The sequence below is a fragment of the Rhea pennata genome, chromosome 1 (assembly GCF_028389875.1).
Source record: "Rhea pennata isolate bPtePen1 chromosome 1, bPtePen1.pri, whole genome shotgun sequence".
Lineage (NCBI taxonomy): Eukaryota > Metazoa > Chordata > Aves > Rheiformes > Rheidae > Rhea > Rhea pennata.
This window is the reverse complement of record NC_084663.1, coordinates 136025742-136043474: the sequence shown is the minus strand read 5'-3', so window position 1 is coordinate 136043474 and position 17733 is coordinate 136025742. Positions and strand designations below refer to the sequence as shown.

The window sequence follows — 17733 nt, the reverse complement described above, 5'->3', positions numbered from 1 at the left end:
ATTACGACCCCTTCTCCCCCTGTTTTTGTGACTCCAATCACAAAAGCAATAAAATACCTAGGAGGAAGTGCTTAAGAAACTACTCAAGTCTTTCAAAATGCCTGCTTTTTTGTCTTTGTTTACCTTCTCAGTGCAGGAGATATTGCAGCTATTTAGACAATTGTGTCTTCATTTTAACTTTTGATCTAGATTTAACTGTTAAACGTTATTATGGAGAAAGGGAAAGAAAACAGCACTGTGGAGAAATAGTTCTACTACAGCACTATGATACAGAAAATTCAAGCTGTTAGATTGCTCTCTATTTGTGCAGCTGTTTGGGGTGTGATTGCTAGACTCTCCATTCCGTAACGCGTGGCTGATGGGATGAACAGGAACATCCAAAAGCCTTTGCCTGCTTATGCACCCAAAGAGAGGTATCTGTGAAAACACCAAATATATTTGCAATACTATCTCCTGTGCTAGTTGCTTTACTCAGGAGTTTTCAAAATCAACTCTTCCTGCTGTTACAATTGTGCTGAGTGCCAGGACATTAACTATATACCTCCCACCCTCTACATTTGGGATTTTATTATAATTTATAATGATTACCAACGTATCTCATCTAAGTCATCAGAAGCGATCTTTAGCACATTTATAAATCAAACCATTAAAAAACAGCAAGTAGCTTTCCTGAGTGAAACCTCCACGTTTCATAATCTCCTCTCTACCTGTGTTCTTTATCCTATGGGAAGAAAATATGCAGCGGACTAAGAAAATACGTAGGTAATACTGTGTATCTCTCCACAGCACACTATTCATATGAAACAATCCACCATCCTTCCAAAACAAAGCAAAACAAAACAAAACAAAACTTTTAAAAGCTGATTCAAACTCTTTGTTTACAACCCGGAGTTTTTTGGACCTCGAACTCATATAAATATGCTGTTGTATCCATGCTTCTGTTTGCCGGCACCCGTGCATGTCCCTGTCTGAGTGTAAAGGCAGGAGTGTGTGTAAAGGTGTATGAGGTAGAGGCGGAAGGAGCAGGAGTGTACTGTCTACAGACACAGTCCATTTAGCACTACTTTAGAACTGGTCTGCTATAACCTCCTAAATCTTTACTGTGGCTATTGTTGGCATGGTACAGTAAATTCAAGTGTGGATTTTCTAAAATAATTTCAGGATAGAGAACATATCAGGTAAAGGATAATGCGGTTCCATTTACACCTAATGACATTGTTGCTTGTAATTCTTCCATGGCACTGTGCAGTTTAGCCAAACGGTACTGTAGAAACTGTTCAGTTCTGCAATTCTCTATGCATCCTGTGCTTAAATTCGATGACTTCAATTTTATTTTACAATCTAATGTTGGGATTTAAGAGGATTTGGACTTTGCTAGAAGCATTGTCTTTCCATGTGACAGATTAGCAGAAGGGGAGATGAGAGAGATTGTTATCATGATTGACAAGTCTGTTTGCTGTGTAGGAATCTCTCTCTCACCTTGCAATCATATTTATTACCTCAGCTTCTACCAGAAAAACACTGATATTCACAGGATGGAGATTTTCCCTTGGAAGCTAATCTCAATCAGCATAGGAACATTCCATAGAAAATTATTTCTTTTTCCCTTTGGCAAAACCGCGTACATTTCTGTGTTCATTGCTCTGACTTTCCAAAAGCATAAAGGTATTCATATGCCTCAAATTAACTTTTCTGGATTAAAAAAATGGCATTTAAAAATAAGAAATTCTAACTGAAATAAAGCTCATATCTAGAGAAGGTTTCAATTTGATGGCTACTGGGTATTATAGGCAAAGGCCTTCTAGACATCATATAAGTAGCATCAGAATCACTAGACTTTGTTAAACTGCCTGCAATGTTACTGGGACTTACCAAATTGTGACTGCATGCTATGTGAATCCAGTGAGTTTGACAAATTCATCTTCCTATAGGCATGATTACAGTAACAACAATGGTTTCAGAGACTAAAAATTGAAGCCTTTTCCAGGACAAGCACCCATTTTCCAACCCAATATCCTTGAATTACCATCAGCTATCCAATTTTCACCCATTCTTTTCCTTTTCTTCTTGTCCTCCTTCCTGCCCCCACTTCCTTTTCATATATTTTAATCAAACAGCCTCAGATTTCTCTCATCATTTGGGATGGTTTCCTAGCAGTCTCTTGACTGCTCCCTCCCATCACTCACTTTGGTTTCTCTCATTTGTTCCCAATCTACAAATCTAGACTCAGAATATACCCTGAGGTTTGCAATACCTGGCTTTTATGTTGAATCTGAAGTATTTGCTTTGCGTAACAATAAAACCTATTAAATAAATAATAAAACCTAATATAGGTACTTTGTTATGCAACTAGTACAGCTCTTATAAGAACTCCATTATCATCCTGTTTAAAGAAAGAATGTTTTACATTTTAATGATGCAAAAAGACTTTATAAAGCATTTCAGATAAAATGAGGATATGGACATTATACTTAAACATATACTGCCTCATTACTTCTTGTCATACCATGTACATCTCTGGCTGACACAGAAGAACACTGGAGGTGAAGTAAATATAAAGACAACAGAAGAGCTATTTAAACTAAAGAATAATGCTGCCAAGAGAACAAATGGGTGTAAACAGATCATAAGAAAGTTTAAATTGGAAATTATAAAGTTTCTAACCATCAACAGCTTGAATTCCTGGAACAATAATCAACAGAAATATTGGGGGGAAAAATAGTATAATTAAATGAACTTTGACCATTTTTGAGAGAGATTAGATGATACGACCGTATTTCGATGGACCAATATTTCATTTCTATAGTCCTATATTTCTGTGTCTCAAATAAAAATAAAGCTTTGTTCTAAGTAAAAAGGTGGAAAATGTTGATGGAGTTCAATTTATGCATATAAAGTTGTTCTTGGCTGACAGGATCAAAAAATATTGGCAAGTGGGTAGTTCTGGATATCTATGGCAATAGGAAAGGTGCATATTCCTGACTGAATGGAAGTGAAACATGCGCTTGTGTATCTGGTCTCCTTATGGATAACCATAGCATCTGGTCCTGATAGCTAGTGACCAATCACTCTGTTTACCTGTGCACTGGGGCAGTATAAGGTCAGATATGGAGAGGTGTAGGCATGGGAATCATTTTTAAATGAACAATATAAAAAAGCATGTTTTCCTGGAACATACTTTCAGGAATGGAGGTCTCTTGCCAATTGCATTGCAATATATGCCTTGGAACAGAGACATCACCTTGCCAGAAGGAAAAGAACATCATACCAAATACTCACTGGTGCGACGTGGAAAAATTAAGATAAAAATTCACAAAGAAAAAAGGGAGCTGGAACACTATTCTTCATGGAAAGGAAACAGGTGGTTATGTAATTTAACTGTTACATGAAATCATACTTGAATTTAATTTCATAGATTTGTTTGAGCAATAATTGGAAAATCATTTGCTGGCAACTTATGTGCTGGCATTGTGTATCTACAGACAATGGCTGCGTTACAATGAGAAGCGGGATGACTGTAATGAGAAATCCACCACTCCGCTCTGTGCCAGTTCCTGTTTTGTTAAGCAGTACGTGAACTAAAGCAAAGCACTGAAGGGAGAGAGAACACGCTCATAAACCTAAATAGATGAAATTCCAGCCTACATTTTGCATTTTACCGTAGCAAAGAAAGCACGACATCATCTGTAAGCTTGACTTCAGCCTATTTCCATCTGACAAAAATGAAGCTGCAAAACATGACAAATATTAAAGAGGAATTCCAGGACTCCTAAAAAATAAAGGAAAAAGCAGACAGTTTGACTGTTCCATTTAACAGGACAAAGCCTGTAGACTGTGAAAATTACCAGAATTGACATTCAAAATGATGAGTCAGTTCCCTGAAAAAATAATGAGATGGACTAGAAAATGAAAAGCCCTTTAAAGAAGAATGTCACTGATTTTGCCTTTCCCCCCCCCCCCCTTTCTGATATATGAACAATGTGTGTGCCCTTCACTCAGGTACAGATTACCCGGCGGGGGAGGGTGTGGGCTAGGAAGGATATAAGGAGATTTTAGATTCTCCTCCCTGTTTCAGTGGCACCAGTCTGAATGCTATTTGCTCCTGTGTCACACGATGCTGTCATGGTTGCTGTGCAACTCCATCTCCCCTGCCATTTAATGGGGAACCTTTTCTGCTTGTGCTTAGGTAATATTTTTGTGTTATTTCAGCAGCTGTACAAGAATAAGAAATTTAATTGTCTAAAAATAACACTAAGAATTTCTTTGAAGCTTCATCGTCAGCTTGGAACTTTAAGAGAAACCCTAGAAATCATGAAATTGATGATCTTGAAAGCTGGCAATACTAAAAAAAATTCTTCTTGTCTCAGCAGGCCCAACACTGTGGGCTTTGCGCACATACAAGACTTTTAATAAAAATAGAAGGTAGATTGTGTTAACAGTGACCATGCTAGTGCAAGTTCTATTCTGATATATGCAGTATAAAAGTCTAAATTGTAATGCCTCCTGCCCTAGTAGCTAAGCTGCAGACGGGAGAAATTTGAAAGAATGGAATGGTAAGAATAGAAGCTAAGTGTTATTTCTGATACTATACCCACTCATCGTGAGGCATTTGTTGCTTTTCATACTTGTGTGGAGATAATCATGGGTTTTTTGGAGTTGGAAGGCACTCGTAGTCTAGCACTATTTAAATTTCCAATAGTACTTCTGTATTTTGTAAGACTGACTGTAGTAATATCTCATTGGAAAAAAAAATGTACGAAGATGCTGCTGTCCTGTAGCCCACTTACGAACTACCACATTTTGAGGATAATACATGAAAACATTATTCCTCTTGTTCTCAGACACCTCATACTGTGAGCTCTACAGGGCCTTTCTGGTGCGGGATCAATGTCTTCTTCCTATATAAGAGTTACTACACAGATCAAATGGAGTTTTAGGTGAGCTATAACACATTAGGCTGATGAGGGTTATCATCTTATAAATATGAATGGGGTTAGACTATACTGTTTAATGTTTGCTCCAGATTAAGTAATATAACAAATTCTAGTTAAAGTTAGATATTCTCTTACATTTCTTAAACAAAATTCTTGGATTCTGTAATATGTAAACCCAGTTCCTTAAGGGTTCAACCTAGTACTGGCAGTTCTTTGTTTCACTTCTGTGCTGCTGACCAAGTTGGCTACATGTGTAATACCCTGAAGTGCTTTTCTAGAGTTGTGGGATTATCAGAGAAAGTAATACCAATGTTTGGAGCTTCAATATAATAGTGAAGAGCATTAGATATGAAAAACTGTAAGAGAAAGTAACAGGCTGGAGATGATTCTGAGAGCAATCTATTTAGAGATATTTTACTGTAATTTTTTTTTAATTAAAGGACCATGCCTTTGAGTAATTTCCACTGATGGACCGTGCTCTTTTGTCAGTTACATGTCATACAATGGACTTGCCCTCACATCTTGATACTCCAGGGAGGGGTAGGGAGTGGTATTTTGCCAGAACTGTAATAAAAAGGGCAACAGGAAAGGGAGGAGAGAAGGAGTGAAGATAGGCTAGGAGGCAGAGGAAAGAGACTGAGCTCTCTGAAAGTGTGTGGGTCCAGAAGAGGAGAGATGCAGGGAAGATGGGCAGATGTAAGAGGAGTTGAGGTAAATAGGGAAAGGGGCAGAATAAGAATAGGGAAAGGGCAGGAATGGGTAAAAGATAAACAGGAACTAAGTGAGCACAAAGCAGTGTCTTAGCCCACCACTGAACTCAGGACTTCACTGCAGTGCACACAAATACCTATGAGATCCCTTGGCTGCACATGTGCACCACCCCCCAGCACTGGTGTTTCCTTAGAGAAGATGATGACTGGCTACAGTTGCTGTTTTTATGGCCACAGTATGGCCATAAAAAATCATACCTGTGCTGAGCCCTCCTGTTGGCCCATCCAAGCGCCAGTCTGGTTCCATCTAGAAAAAACACTGACACTGCAAAACCAAGTGTTCAAGTGTTGAAGATCATGAGCATTTTTTGATGCAGTGCCTTTCATCTCCCCTTTTCTGTACGTGATTGTGTTTGATGTAGTCTTTAATAAGATATAGTTAAGCTTTTCTTCCCACCACTGCCCCACAGGATGCATTATTCCGGGTTCTGTAACAAAGGAGGCCACAGTCTGCAGGACTTCTGCCTCCTTGGCTGTAGAATTGGGGCATTTGAAGTGGGGAATTATTATTTGAATAATGCTGATAATGGGGCTTTTGGCTAGAGTAGGAAGAGAGACTGGCCCTACCGCCTGAGTCTGAATGATGTTTACAAAGACATCCTGAGGAAGCTAAGGGATAAAAGAGGGGATCTTGAAAGAAATGCTGTTTGAAGAAGTTCCAGCCCTGCCCATTGCACTTCGAAGGCATTTAAATAGTCAGCATATGCTGCCCAGAAGGGTTTACATCATGTGTAAATGGAGGAGCTTCCTCAGGAAGGAGGAAGCTAGTCCAAAGTTTAATATAGAGAATGCTGCCGTGGAGTATTTGGCCTCTAATGCAGCATTTCGCAGTTATATTAATCATTTCTCTCTCTTATTTTTTCTTTTGGGGGGAGTCACAGTGATGGCTGTTAGTTCATTCTTTGTTTTCTGCACACAGTAATCTGCATTATTCCAGAGACTGATTCATCCTTGACTGTAGGACGAGAGAGAGAGCAGAAAAGGAAAGAAGAGTTACTTTGCCTCTCCTCCAGAGCTGCCTACTGGCCCTGGCTTTGTGCTTGATGTGCCAGGGGGAGCTGGAGTCATGACTATCTTCTTTTTCCTCTTGATTCTTGTCTGCTCAACTGGAAAATATAAAGTGCCCAGCCTCAGAGCTCTCCCCTCGAACTAGCTGTGCAACCTGAGCCTAGCTAATAGGGGCAAAAGAGTGTTCAGGTAACTGAAGACAAAATAAAGTCCTTGTTCAGTTTCTTCTCCTTTCAATTTTATTCAGATGTTCATAAAACTCAGAAGAGTTATCAAAAAAGGCATTATTTACAATGTTACATTATAAAATACGTTATTTATGCATCTCAAATGTTTTTGCAGAAGGATTTCTTAAAAAATAATTGTTCTATAGCAGTTTATTCTGTTTTATTAACGACTGAAGTATTCATCCATGCACTTTGTACCAAATCTTCATGAATCTTCTTGAATTTGCCAAGTAAATGTGAGACTTCATTTTCTGAAAACTTTTTTGTCAATAACATCGTTGTTACAGGTGGTGCGGGGAGCTATATTTGTAGTTAAGGCTGCCTCACAATTTTTATTGCTGATCCTATTTCCTTATTAATGTGACTGTGCAAATAGTGACATGGCACCTGGGTTTGGAAACATTTGCAAGATCACATTTTTGCTGAAAAAGAGTCCACTGCTATAAACTGATCCACCACCATGGACTTCATTGTAGCAACTTCAAACTCCAGGAGCTTAACATTTAATCTGTAGTAATCTTGTTGAAAATCAATGGATCTACTCAGTCAGAAGCAGGATGCTAGGCAGTAAGTGTTGAGTTAGGTTCAACATTTGCATTACTCCTAGTAAAAGTGGATTACAGAAGCAAAGATGTCGGCTATGAATAGCTACTTTGCTGAGATGAAAAACAAGTAAAACTATAAGGGCATGCTCTCTTGAACTGGCCTCATCAGTACAATGAATAGAAATGATTTTCCATTTGTCCAGGTGAGTGGAGAATAGTTTAGTCTTTCTGAAAGACACTGTTAGGGAAAGAAAGAAGAGATTCTCTGCTCATATCCAGAAAGAAAAATGACATATCTATCTAGCACTCTGTGGAGATGGATCAATTTATCCTTAGGAGGTTTGAAAGCTGTGGCTGGGTGTGTCTGCTTTCTCATGAGTTTGATAGTAGACTAATAAAAGTAGACCCCCCCATGCCCATCAGGTCTATGTATGTAGTCAACCCCCTGGATTCTCTGAGGGCTTTGGGGAGGAGAAAGGGATGAAGGAGAGAGGAAACAGAGACTATGCCTTACAGTCTGTGAAATTCGAGTGGTGGGTAGGCCATATCTACTTCTATGAATATAAGCAAATGGCATATTTTGCAGCTTTTTTGAAAATCATTTGCATAAAGACATATTTGAAATTAACTTAAAACATCTAATCCATATTTAGAAGATGACTGAAAAGAATGAAAAGCTTGATATATCAACATTTCAGAAAAAAGGCAGAAGAAGTCTTTTGTTAATACTGAGGATTAGCAGCTAAAATAGCTTAGTCTTTAATCCAGGAAATTATCTAGTAAAGTGAGACTAGTTAACATTTGTAGAGCACTTAAAATATTTAAATAGTAAGGGGCAGATTTTCAAAGGTATTTATGTATCTACTAGATATACTAGATACACTATATTTATTTTTTCTCTAGGTAACTAATGTTTTTTAAAATGCTTATGCTATTTGCTCTCATAGGTTAAATAGGAGTTAGAACCCATGGTGGGCCTGAGAGGACTACTAGGTGCTTTTCTTTATCTCAGTGCACTTCACTGCCACCAACAACCAGTCTCTAATTTCCTCGTATCGACATCTTGTAAACTGAAGCCTGTGCCAAGAGTAAAACAATATGACATTATGCAGCACGTAGAATGGTAAGGTTGGAAGGGACCTCTGGAGATCATCTAGTCCAACCCTCAGCATAGCCCCATACAGGGACTGAACCCACGACTGTGGCATTAGCAGCACCACCCTCTAACAAGCTGAGGTAAACCTGGCCCCAGTTTGAGTAGACAAAAGCACAGGGATGATGACTATGATTTTTTCAGACTGTTTTGGTCTCAGTTACCTAAAAATCATGTTTTTGTCATTATAGTGATTCAATTGTAGGGCAGGACTAAAACTCCCATTCAGAGCATCACAAAAAAAATGCAGAGGATAAAGAAATAGACTCAAGGAGATTGAATCACCCATATGTGATTAGAAACACAAGTATCATGAGGAGCACAAAGTCACCAAAGGAGACAGAGCTTAATGAAATATTTCTCTCTATATATCACATTTGTCTGTGGGACAGATTATTTTCTAGGTCACTACATAGGTTCATTGGAATAATTAAAAAAATATTTTCAATGTACCATTTTAAAGTTTAAGTATACCTTCAAATCAGAGAATCTAGTTCTCATCCTTAACTGTAAAAGGATCCAAAGGGTTTTGTTTATTTGCTTTCAGTATGCCAAAGGTTTTTTTTTCTGCTGAAAGTAATCTGAAATAACAAATGTGCTCTTTTTAGATAACTTAAAAGAACATCTTGATACTTCTCCTGTTGTTCAAAGCAGCTAATTATTTGTAATTACATCGTTTCACAATCTTTATTTGTTAAAATAAAATTGTTTCTTCTCTCTACACAGAAAAAAAAAACAGCAGAGAAGTCTTGAAACAGATTTCTATTAAATGCAAAAATGTAAACAGAACTAAGAAAAAAAAACCTTAAAAATATTTCCAGCCTAGTAAAATTGTGTTTTATCTGAGAGAATAACACCTGAAAAATTAAAAGAGAAATTTAGTTTGTATGATAATGTTCCTTTAGGCTTACTTTCCTCTGTCTGCACTCTTTATCTTGTAATACTGCATAATTCTAGCATTTACTGTGTTGTTTTTCTTTTTTTAAAGACTAAACAGTAAGAATGAAGATTGGAAATGGACCTCATACATAACAAAAACACTGTCTGTTTTTTTTAAAAAAAACTTAATGGTTATGTTTCCTTCCTTTCCTTTTCCAAAACAAAGCCTAAAAATGTGTGTCCTGTGACAGGTTATTTCAGTTTTTGTATTCTTTGGGATTGCTGTTATACCTAAAGCATTCACTGGTACTTTAATGGGAGAGCATTTCATGCTATTTTGCTGTTGTCTTCTCTGTCGTGGTTCTGATCAGCCAATGCACCCAGAGAGCAGCTGATTTGCTTACAGCTTCTGCCTTTGTAGGATCTTATCCCAAAAAGCTAAGAGTGGATGGGGAGTCAGACTTCTGAGGCTCTCAGATTTGACTGTGATCCTTTAAACTTTAAATGTGGAGCTTTGTATAAAAACTGTAGATTTCTAACAATAGCACTTTTTTTCCCCTCAATTTTCAGGCTTACTTTAACATTATCCTGTCCCATGGACTTGAAGAATTTTCCTATGGATGTACAGACATGTACAATGCAGCTAGAGAGTTGTGAGTGTCCAATTGCTTCACCTAGCCAAGAACAAATATTACCATAAGTTTTGGTAATACATTGCTTTATTTGTGTGGTGAGACTTAATATTCATATTTTGTAAGGGAAAGTCATGGAGAAGGAGTGCTTTAAATGTCCATCACCTTTAATGCCGGTCCTTACTTTGTGTGCTGTCCCATCTCCCTTCCCTCTCCCTCTTCTGTGGAACATTACATCTCCTATCAGGATTGCGTCTTTTCTTGGTGCAACCACTGTAATGCTACACATGAGAAAATAAACCTCAGGGAAGCAAGAACAACGAGTACACAATTAGAAATTAGCTATGTCAGATTAAGATATGCTATGGTCCTTCAAATAGCCTAAGCACAGCCAAGGCATGGGCTTGGGTACTGGCACAGTCCTCTTCTCCGTGGAACTGCTAGCACACTCCTTGGCACAGTTTGGGCTTGTACCAGGTCACAGTCAGACAAAACCCAGGCTTGGCTCAGAGGACAACATGAGCCTTGGATCATTCCCAACAGGCAGGACATACCAAACCATCTGTTTTTTGATTTCGTTTGTTGTTGTTGTTGTTGTTGGGGGGGGAGGTTGTGGGGGTTTTTTGTGTGTGTGTGTCGGGGGGGAAGAATGGATTTAGCTACATGGATGCGAGCTGCTAGTTACCACCTGCATCTGTGGCCAGAGAATGCGTCATACTCTGTTTAGTTGACTCATGAAGAGGTAGCCATTGCAGTCAAAAAAAGAATGCCTACTGACCTTGGTGAGACGAAGCCTCTGTCTTTCTGCTTCATACCTCTCCACAGCAGGCTCGCAGGTTTACAAAAGCTGCGGTTTCCTTTTAAGCAAGGATCCAGCACGGTGCAGTCTAGAAATCCTCATTTTGCTAGAGCCTAACAATTGCAAAATCAAAGAATGATGAAAACAAAGCAAAATAGAGGATGATACATAGGCAGAGTGAAATGCTACTTCAGTTGTAAACAGTATCTTTTATGGGCCATCAAAATCATTTTTTTAGAAAAAAAACAAGGCAGCATTTCAGAAAACAATTGTGCTACATATTTGTTTCTCTTACAATATTGGAGTAGCACAGCAATAGTAAACTTTAACTAATAGCAATAGTGGAGCTGCTAATTGGATGGTTTAAGGATATAACTGAGGTAACATTTATTGAGATAGGAGGCATTTCTCAGACTTAATAATTTTTTTTGTGTTTCCCAGCTCACTACCAACTAACACACTCTGATTTTTTTTTTTATCTTAGTTGGCTATACTATGAATGATCTGATATTTGAATGGTTAAGTGATGGGCCTGTGCAAGTTGCAGAAGGTTTAACCTTGCCACAGTTTATTCTGAAGGAAGATAAAGAACTTGGTTATTGCACAAAACATTACAACACTGGTGAGCATTATTCTAATTTTTCTATCAATAATTGTGCCTAATGGTATCTGTGGGCAATATGTGGAGGGAGAAAATGGATGAGATGAAAACAAAGTATTTTGGAATTAAAATTTGATTATTTTTAAATATAAGGAAAAAAGAGAAATTCTCTCTTTTTTTTCTTGTTGTTTGGAATATATTTTGTCTCCAAACATCTTTCCATTTTATTTAAAAACATTGTAATTGATTGTAAATGACAAAATTGGAAAAAAAATAGTTGGTTTGATTTCCTCAAAATGAAACATTTTTATCAAACTGAATCTTTTTCTTAAGTATTGATTCATAAGCTTTAAAATACTGACTTTTCTGAACCTGATATATTTCTCCAAGATTTCAAAGTGCTGATGAGGAAAAACATCAAATTTTCACCAGTTTTTTATGTGTGGTCTAATTTATGAGATGTATTATTTGAAAACACATTGCTTTCATTGATGATCTGAATAGTTTATAAATATGAAATGTTGAGAAATGAAATGTTTGCTTAATAATGTAATATTTATTCTGGATTTGTCATTAAAAACATCCAACTGTTTTCTATCTTTAGCTTTACAGAGCAGAGAGAGCTCTGTAAAAATTTGGATTTAGCTGCTTGGAGTATATTTAATAGGGACAGCATTCAGAGATTTTTATGAACGGTTTGCTGGGTGCTTCCTGGGATTAGATATAATCCTTCTCATCTAAAATAGCTTTTTCATCATTTCAGTATAAGAGCCAATCTGGTTGCATTAACTATATTTGTTTCATTTGGTGAAATAACATAACATGAGAGGTTCTGCCTCTGTCAAAAATAAAATCACATTCAAAAGAAAATTATTGTTTTTAATTTTTATAAATACTGTTTCTCATTTTCGTGCTCGAAGTGCCAGAGAAGGAAAACTTTGTGATGCTCAGTCCAGTAGCTGTGGAAAGAGCAACTGCTATGACTTCCCCCATTTCTCACACTCAGAGGGAATAATGATGAGTAAATTCCAACAGACAGAGTTTACCACTTGTAATTCGACTGATACAAAATTTAGCCATTTCCCGCTGCATGACTTGAAATCTGAATAGGTGAGCTCAGCTGCTTTTCTAATTATTTACTGTCAGATAACCACTCTGCAAGGTGGAATATCAACAGTAAGAGAGGAGGGAGAGAAGGGGATATGCCCCTTCAGGCAACAGCTTCCTCGTACACCCATCGAGATTCCCTGCAAAGGATAAAAACACCAATTAGTAGCTCCCACTCCACAGGAAGAAAGCTCCTAACCAAAGTTAAAAGCGTGTAGCATGGCAAGGGGAACTGAAAAGTAGCACTCAAGCAAAGGAACGCTTCAGCTACGGACGTCCATATTACTGTCTGCTCTGGAGCCCCGATTTGGAGTTAAATTGCAATGTGAATAAAAGCTCTTGTAGGCTGTAGCCTTTCCTGGCAGGCACCCCCCCAGCCCGGCAGTGCCATGCACGCTGTCCAGGCTGCACCGCCGGCTCTGGGGACCCACTGCCAGATGGAGCTATTTTAACACCGTTGCTGCACGCAGGGCCACCCTACCCTTTCCCCAGAGGATGGACGAGGGACAACACATTTAGCTGGCAAGCGCAGAAGGATTTCTTCGAAACAGTTAGCATGACATTGCAGGCATGAGTTAATGTACATGGGTTAGTCTGCCTTGAGTGAGATCCTCCTCAGTATCTCACCACAGTCAGGATACGCAGTAATTTGGAGAGCAGCACAAAGTGACTGGATTAGTAACTGATGAGCTTTTGCAACTTGGGATGTTGCAACACCCACTGCAACACCAGCTCCAGGGTCAGGAGATCTTAAACTTCTGTGCTCCTCTGTCTGTCATAGAGAAGCTATTTATTGTTTAAAGAATCGCTTAACTTACACAAGAGATTTTTGTGGATTTATTGGAGTTAGACTCTTGGCAAAACTCAAAAGTAGCAGAGTAGACTTTGAGTTGATATTGCTGTGAAAAGTAATTCACAGACACAGGCAAATGACATGATCAGAATGAAACAGGGTATAATCTACCACAGAACCATAAGACTAATTTTTTACTTCTTGTCTATATAATTACATGTTTGTTTCATCTTGTCCGATTAAAAGAGCAAAATATTTTCACCTTTTAATACTAAACATTGCATTTGACTAACGTAAAATCTTATTCAATTTTGATAAAAAAACAGTATATCTTTTGGCACTGAAACAACTGTGCTACTGTTCATTTTCTCAATTACTTTGAAGAATTGGGCACAGGTCTGCTTTAGGATTTCTGTGGGAATATCATGTGGTCACCTCTCAAGCTAGAGCGCAACAAAAGGATGACTCATGTTTGTGTATCAGGACCAGTTTTTAGTGTTAGGTTAGAAAAGAGGCCAGGCAGCTAACTTATGTTCAGAAAATAAGACAAAAATGTACAAAAAGCATTTATGAAGGTAATTTCATGTTCTAGGAAAGTTTACATGCATTGAAGTCAAGTTTCATTTGGAGCGTCAGATGGGATACTATTTAATCCAGATGTACATTCCTAGCCTGCTGATTGTCATTTTATCCTGGGTTTCTTTCTGGATCAACATGGATGCTGCTCCAGCTAGAGTCGCACTGGGTATCACTACAGTTTTGACAATGACCACTCAAAGTTCAGGATCCAGAGCTTCTCTCCCAAAAGTAAGGAAATCATTTTATATCACCAATTTCTTATTACCAAGAAATATTTGTACAACTTTTGATGTTTCTGAAAGGTATGTGTAAACATTCATCTAATAAGAATACCTGAGAAAGTGGTATCAGTGAGATGTTAAATTATTGCAAAACCCTTGTGTTTGAGTTGAGGAGGATTTCTGTCAATTTATGGAATGGCCAGAAGGTTCAAAGATATTGATTTTAATGAGTTACTGCTAATTTTGACACTTATACTTCAGAATTTAGAAGCCAGATTTTCCAAAGTGTTTATCTTCCTGACTAGATTTCTGAAAGCACCTTCATGAAAATAAGACATCTAATCTCATTGGGGCCTTTGTAAAGTCTATGTGTGTTTTCTGGATGTTAGACTCAAAAATATCTTGCTACAGCCAGATATTGCACTTATTCTGCTGCATATATAAGTATATATATATAGTATAAATATATTTATATTTTTATATATACAGACAAATGAAAGATATCTCTGGAGAAATTTTCAGTGACATGTTGAATGCTGATGTCTTTTTCTATCTCATGGCAGAATTAGTCTGAATTCAAGTGTTCCCAATCCTCCATCCTGTCTACCCACATAAGATGCCTCTCACTTGAATTTTGTATATTTTTTTTAATCTAAGACAGCTGCTTTATGTGGGATTACAGACTGCAAACTGTATTCTCTGTTTACTTGGGTTGACAGCTCTTCTCACTAGGGGCACAGCCTTAACGATCCTTCTGGTAGCGTTCCAAGACATATCCATAATTTCGTGTGCTTGCTCAGGTTTTGTACAATTTCCTAGAAGAGAATTCAGAAGAAGATCTGTTTGTAATAGTCTAAGGGGCCATGAGGTATGCTCCTTGAAGTGTCCTCTTTGCAGAAGTCCATCATTACAAGGACTGGGATCACAAAACTGTGCTAGCAGCAATGAAAGCACAAATTGTGGGTGTTTGTATAGATTAAGGTCCATTCCAGAAGCATATTGTATTTTATTCTATGGTATCATATTTAGTATCATTCCAAATACTCTATTTTTTCAAATGGAGCAGATATAGGGAGGCTTAAAAAATTGCACAGACTGTTACTCTTCTGCTGCTAATGGCACTTTAAAATCAGGTGACTACAAAGATTGTTTCAGCTTCACTTGTTCACTTGGAGATGTCTATGTTTTTCCATGCAAAATATAAAGATAAATATCTTTCATACATTAACTTTCATACATTATCCATTCAAATGGATAATTTCTTAACATTGGTGCAGACAATTCAGTAAATATTGCTAACTGAACACTCTGAAGAGAAAGTTAACTTAGAGACAAGCTTAGACAAGGAGCATACAGGCTCTCTAGGTAGCAAGTTTGGAGTCACCAAAAACTTCATCTAGATGGTGCAACATGATTCCATGCTGATAAATTCCAAGTTTGTTCCGAATTAACTTGCTTGAAAATTAGAGGTAGTACACCATGGTGAGAGGTAGTACATCATGGTGTAGATTTACAACCACATTTCCAACAGGTCTACGACAGCCTGCCAAGATGGTCTGCTGTGTTAACAAGCCTAAAGTGCTAACACTTACTCAAAAAGAAATTTCATTATATGCTTTTGATCCAGCTGAAATATTTCTCCCCTTTGTATTCTACCTTGAGGGAGTAGAGAAGTACTTACTGGCCAAATTTCTGGGCTTGTATTGAGTAAAAGAGTTGGGAAGATCCAGAATATGCTGACTTTATTCCTGTGAAGAAACATGGGACTAATCTGAACCGAAGTGCTTCAAAACTCGTTCCATGTGCATATGTAGTTATAAAACCATGTTTGCAAATATGTCTCACATCACCAGTGAGATGTCATACAAGAAGGAGAAACAAGTTTTTGTTGATCGTGAAGGCGCGTAACTATTTCAAAACCCCATGTGTAACTTAATATGAAAATTATATTTCTTAATAAATCTATGCAGCTGAAATGCATTTAGAAAAAAAAATGAAAAGAATTGAATGAAATCAGTGTTAGAGCTGAAGTCCCCAAAGAACTCTTTAAAAGTAATGTTTTTCAAAATCCTGTCTATATATTGCCAAGATACAGGAAGTTAGGCTGTCAATAAAATATCCATTTTAAAAATTGCTCCAAATATGAATATCTAACAGAATAAGAGATGACAGGAGTATTATTTTTGCAAGAGTTCTGAAAGAACAGATATAACCTTGATGTGTGAAAGCAGCCTAGCTCTGAATACAATAGTTGTATCTGTTTTTTCCATCCTCTTCATTAAAATGCACTTTCCCTCTTTGTGCCCTATTCTTCTTAAAATATATTTAAAGAACTTAATTTTACCTTTATTTTACTGAATTATTCTTCTTATTACTTATTCTTCTTACTTTTCTCTATTTTATTAAAGCTTTGTTGTGCACACACACAAAAAAAGAGTAGTATCGAAACTCACCAACTTTAAAGGCAATAATCCCTTTCGCTAAAGAAGGCTGAGGAAAAAAAGTACTTAGGAGATTCCTAGATAGTTTTTTTCTTTTTGTCAGTTTCCAAGTTATTGTCTAAAATAACGTGATGAGAAAGTGCTGCGGTTTAGAAGTAATTACATGCACCTTGTTCTCAACCCAGCTATAAGACTATATGACAGAGTTCTGTTTCCTTGAACTCATTCTTCTTCGTATTAATAACTAATGTTAATTCTGATGCATATTTTTTCAAAATGGTAGGGCATGGCAACACAGACTTTAAGCATTCAGCTGCTGAAAATGAAACATGAGCCTGAGGCTGCCAGCAAGGCAAGGTAAGGCAAGGCAAAACAAAGCAAGAGAAGGCAAGGAAGAAAAAGAGGAGAAGGAAATAAAAGAAGGAAATTATTTCCAGCTGAGGCTCATGTGTTTGCTGCACATAAGAGAACCATCTAGAAAGCTTCTTCCAAACATAATATATAATATATTTCTTTGGTAAATTTTTTTATTATTTCTGTGGAATTGTTGCCTTTATATTGTCTTGAAATGCTGGCTATGAATATAGGGTCAAATGCTGATGTTAAAGAGCTCAGTAGATGTTTTTACAATTTCTTATAGAAACCTGAATTTTAGTTATAAAAACTAGTAGTTTGTCATGGGAGAATTTAGATTCCAACAAAGCTACTGTTCTAGGAAGCAAAAGCTGTAGTGCCTGTTTCACAATGCAGACAGAGTCTCTTCCTTTACAGTTTGGAAAATTAGAGCAATACTAAGCCCTGCTTCCTTGATGGAGATGAAATAACGATTTTCTATATAGGAAATAACAGCAGAGAAATATTCACCCCTTTTTTTGGTAGTAATGACAAAGTAATGCGGTGTTTGTTACAGAAGACTGGTGAAGGGTGGTGTGACCATATGTTACCCTTACCATCAATGGCTCTATTATAGAGTGAAAAAGAATTCATCCAGAAAGCTGGGGTTGAATAACTCCTTCCCTCCAGTTGGCTAATCCATTCCTGGGA

General features: G+C 37.4%; 1 protein-coding gene across 2 annotated transcripts in view; it reads left to right on the top strand.

Annotated features, from left to right (window-relative positions):
- GLRA2 (glycine receptor alpha 2) overlaps window positions 1-17733 on the top strand; it is a 128879-nt gene that overhangs the window by 33090 nt on the left and 78056 nt on the right. For both annotated transcript variants that reach the window (XM_062574500.1, XM_062574492.1), the window contains exons 5-7: window positions 10087-10169; window positions 11432-11569; window positions 14041-14255. In XM_062574500.1, coding sequence (XP_062430484.1) covers window positions 10087-10169; window positions 11432-11569; window positions 14041-14255 — 436 coding nt within the window. The remainder of the gene's footprint in view (window positions 1-10086; window positions 10170-11431; window positions 11570-14040; window positions 14256-17733) is intronic.